This window comes from Lactuca saligna, chromosome 5 (genome assembly GCF_052625555.1).
Source record: "Lactuca saligna cultivar CGN05327 chromosome 5, ASM5262555v1, whole genome shotgun sequence".
NCBI lineage: Eukaryota > Viridiplantae > Streptophyta > Magnoliopsida > Asterales > Asteraceae > Lactuca > Lactuca saligna.
The window spans coordinates 219,505,499-219,510,690 of record NC_136421.1 but is presented as its reverse complement, the minus strand read 5'-3'; the positions used below and the strand labels follow the sequence as shown (position 1 = coordinate 219,510,690).

Below are 5,192 nucleotides of genomic sequence, written 5' to 3'. Positions count from 1 at the left end.
ATGGAGGCCTCAGAACAATTATTAGCAATCAAATCAAATGCAGATGATGTTCATTCTCAATCACAAGTAGAATCAGTAAACTGCGAATGCTGTGGATTAACGGAAGAATGCACCTTATCTTATATTTCTCAGATCCGGCGACACTACAATGGAAGATGGATCTGCGGCCTGTGCATGGAGGCTGTCAAGTACGAGATTTTGAAATCGGAGAATCTTATAACCACCGGAGAAGCATTGGAGAGACATATTGCTTTCTACGACAATTTCAGATCATCTTCCAGGCTTCCGTTCAGTGACGCGGTTGCAGACCATCCTATATTAGCGATGGGGAAAATCATGAGGAAACGATTGGATTCTCCTTCTTGAGTAGATACCGATCAGCTCCGATCAGTCCTGACCGAAATTGCGTTGATGAAGACATCGTTTCTTCTCCGTTGAGGTATAAAAGTAGGTGCAAATCCAGATGAGTGTAATGGTCTCCAATCAGTATGTTTTGCATGTATCATGTATGTCAAATGCTATTCAAATTACTACAAAATAACGAATGTAGTATTAATTAATAATTAATAGTTAATAAAGTTTATAATCATTAATAGATTTAATTCCATCATTGTTAATCTTAAATTTATTGTTAGAAAGCTGATTATCTCATAACCATATTTGATTTTCGATGTATTACGTATACATGGTTCATTTATTTATTTTTATTTTTAATCAAATAAAACACTATAACACATACATAGTTATCAATCAAAAGGCTTCTAGCGAGCATTATCAAATGTTGTCCTTCTATTTAAGATCGATTGTCCTGTTTTGTTTAGAACATATATGAAATTAGAAGTAATTTATGAGTAGATTGAATTTTTCCTATTAAAAAAACACGTAGTTATCAAAACTAAAATACAAGTTTATAATACCACACTACTAGAAAAACAATCATCTAATACCATTAAAAGTTCAAATATAATACATATAATGAACCGTACTAATAGAGGAGAGTATTAGATTACAATACCATATAGAGTATGCCTATTTAACCGTACTCTATATCCCATTATATCTCCATAAAAATACAATCTAATGAAATCTAGTATAATCATATAACTGTACTTGTAACTAATACAAACGTATTATATGTGTGAATATATGTGAATCAAATACAGTGAAAGCAATACAAGACATGCATATAACCATACTTGTATCATTAAAACAAACATACTATATACACGTACATACATACATACATATATATATATATATATATATATATATATATATATATATATATATATATATATATATATATATATATATATGAATCCATATATGATCCTATTACAATTCCAGCCCTAATCAGCAGCAAACCTCCATCCCATTACAGCCTAACCAACAGCCAACCCGTTACAGCCCTAATAAGCAGCCACCTATTCCAGCCTATATGATTACATTCCCTCCCTACTATATGCACATAAATATGATTCGATTCCAACCATAAGAAAAATAAAATGGAACATTAAAAAGAACTATGATCATGTTTGCATCTTCAGAAACAGAAAAAAAATTACAATGAACCATTCAGTACATTAAACATTAAACATTAAACATTAAAACATTCTTAAATTTGTTGAATATTCTTTTGACTTTAACCATAATCTTTCTTTTCCTTTTGTGGCTGATTCATTGTATGCCTACAAAAACAAGAAAACTTAGGATTAATACTCTATAAAATCCCAAATAATTTTTTTTAGGAAAGTCATTAAAATCTTGTTAACACCACAAAGATAAATAACAAACTATAAGCCTCTTGAAAATCATACCTGAGACTGAGACCGAGACATATCTTCCCAATGTTATACTTTATGCTCAATTAGTTCCTAATACTTTAAGAATCATTGATTAATTTTTAATAGGAACAATATGGAAAAAAAACTCAGATTATAGGACCTTCGTGCCATTAACAACTTCATAAGTATAGAAAAGATATGCTTGTGTGAGACATAATATCTAAATTCCATGATTACGAACCCCATTATAAGACAACTTAATGATATGAATAGAGCAAGTGAAAAAGAAAAAGTCAAAAAAACTCATTTTCAATTTACCACCATGCAAGAAATGACAAGAACTCATTTTCAATTTACCACCATTCTTAAAGAAACATTCATCTATAGCAATGCAAGGGTACAAACATCTCCGAAACATAAAAGCAATACCATGAAAACATATAAGAAAATACAACTAACTCAAAATACCACAACATGAAATACAGGCGGATATGTGTGTATCTTACTTAAAAAATCATTCACAAAACTTTTATGCAAAGCCTCCATAACAGTAACCTCCATCAGGACCCTAAAACCTGCAAAATTGCATCATAAAACACAAAATATAGCATCCTACTTCTATATATCTCATTTTCCATAAACAATTAAAACTTTCAAATATCTCTCTTTTATGTCTGTATTATTTGTTGTTTTCTAGTAGTGAATGTTGTAAAAATAAGATACGAAAGTACAATTCTTTAATAAACAAAAAAAAAAAAAAAATTATCCCACAATCACATGAAGTTCATTATGTACTCTATTGATTTGTTTTGTCAATCTAACAACAGTCTTGAAGGAAGAACTCACAATAGTTTGAATTGTGCCTCTTAGATGATACTAGCATTTAACTAGAGTAATTACTCAATTTATCATACATGTTAATCCTAAGAAAGATAGTGATAAAACTTGTTAAATTTCCATCATTATCTTACATTGTCTAAAATTTCTATCAAGAGCATAGGACATTATAAAATATTACTAATACTATCATGGTAGTTTCCGAAAGTTAAAATTTTCTAAGTAGCATTATGGTCTATACCACATATCTTAGAATCTATATCATTATTTACATGTAGTAAACCCTACATATAATATCATTAAACAAAATATACCAAGAGGAGGGATGTTAATGCAACATTAAATGCATTATTAACTGATCAAGATCGACTTGAAAGGGGATCTTGATTAGCAAAAAGCTCTTGCATAAAAGGAATACTCATCCATTTACTAGCAATATTTAGTTTCCAAAAGATGAAAGAATTCAATGAAGATACATATCTGCAAACACAACCACAAATATAAGTTAATGATGCGTATACACATACAAACATACAAGAAATGTGCATAAAATAGCAAGCTTTCAAATAACATATATGAGGATTTAATCCTGAAGTGTCAAATCCAAAAATCAATCGACATAGAAGATAAAAGGAGTCATCATTCTCTAGAACTCTATTGATTGAAATTTATCATCCCTAAGTAGCAACTACCAACTAAGGAATATAAAGGATCATCAGTTACAATCAATTTGTGCATATGATGAAAAATTAGGTTAATAAATGCATAAATTCAATTTTAACCAATATGTGTTCAATCTTACAAAAAAATCATAGATTTCTTACGAAAAATTCAAAGATTTATTTGTATCCAGCACTAATAAGTAAAGTGTTGATGAACAAGTGAAAGTTACCGTTTCAAGCATGAAAGGCGCTTGTGACGTTTCAAACATTTGCTAATCATCAAAGTAGAAACAAATCATAGAAGCGATAAAACAGAGAATGTAACGTCCTAAAATTCAAGTCCAAAAACTTTATTTTTAGTTAATTAACTCATAAAACATTCACTAGAAAATATTGTATAAACACGTCATCTCATAAAATCAAATATCATGTTCGAAGCCCACAACATAAACAAATATCATACAAGAGAACAATCCCAGAAAACGCCGTGCGGAAAATCAGATGTGTGTGTGATGCCATGCTACGCCGCCGACTCTTTCCCTTTAGACGAAGAGGTACTTGAAACCAAAAAATAAAACCGCAAGCACAAAGCTTAGTGAGTTCCCCCATCATACCACATACCATACAAACCATCAGTATCTTTTGTGACATCCCCAAAATCACGGCCAGAAAAGACCGATTTTATTTATGCTTTTTAAAATAATTTCAGAGTAAATCCTTTTGATTTAAAAGTGTTGCAGAATTTGTTCCCAAAACAAAACATGATAAAATAATATTTATCAAAGCATTTCATCAAAAGATGCATTTTCATTATATAATTAAAACTCTGGGTGTCATGTTCCGATACAAACCATAAAGCATAAACGATAACATTACAAGTCATTCAACAAATATATACATATACAGACTTGTAAACAAAACAACTTGATGGTTCATCCACCTTACGCCTTTGCGCTACTTCTTGTAATACAAATAAAACAGAGTGGGTCAGGCTTGGGAGCCTGGTGAGCATATAGGGTTTTCAACCCACAATAAATAAATTATATTTAATTTCACCAACCAATCACTATCCCGATTACCCATTCCCGTTATCCTCACTTTACGTCCCTAAAACAATATCTATCTCAAGGGACCTAATCTAGGATTTCATCGGGACGGACATTACTGCTAAGGGGTTTCCTCAACAATAGATATCCTAAAGGCAACCATGAGGGGGATAGAGTACACCGGTGAACACATCGTTCATAACACCTACAGGTTATGAACCTGCTAGCGTTTCACGAGACTGTCTAGAAGGAGTCTGTGGTCGTTATCCATACTATGCTGAATAACTAGGTCAACAACAACAACAACATTGAGGCCTCTCATCTGTTTATTAAACACCAACTATCTACCCATGTTGTACCCAACATATTAGTAGATAAAAATATATATTTTTATACATAGTTTAAAACCTGTATAGCATTTTCATTCAATACATATTTCACATAACAGATGAGGCATACCCACATAACACGTATTTCATAGAAAACAAATCAGATCTATGAGATTAAAGAGAGTGAATATGCATTCACGCACATAACAACAAAATTATACACATAAAACGTATTTCGTATAAAATACTTCATAATTATGCATTAGAAGAAATTAACTACACACTCACTTGATCAGAAGATGATCGGACAGCACTACGGCTTGTAGAAGTAGTAATCCTCAGTAGATCTGGAAGATCTCTACAAAAATCGAACTCCTCGCGGACAGAGCTTCGGCTCGGAAACCGCACTTCTCGGGATCTTCGGGATCTCGGGAGTTGCTTCGGGGCTCGAGAATGATATCGGGGCTTCGGGGTACTTCTGGCACGCAAATCGATGCAAAACGGGAGAGAGAAGAGAGAAAAATAGCAAAAGAA

The 5,192-nt window shown here is 31.9% G+C and overlaps 1 protein-coding gene across 1 annotated transcript; it reads left to right on the top strand.

Moving 5' to 3' along the window:
* On the top strand, positions 1-366 carry LOC145046279 (uncharacterized). The gene has a single exon (XM_078994575.1). It carries the CDS (start codon positions 1-3, stop codon positions 364-366), a length of 366 nt encoding a protein of 121 aa, XP_078850701.1.
* The last annotated feature ends 4,826 nt before the right edge of the window (positions 367-5,192 follow it).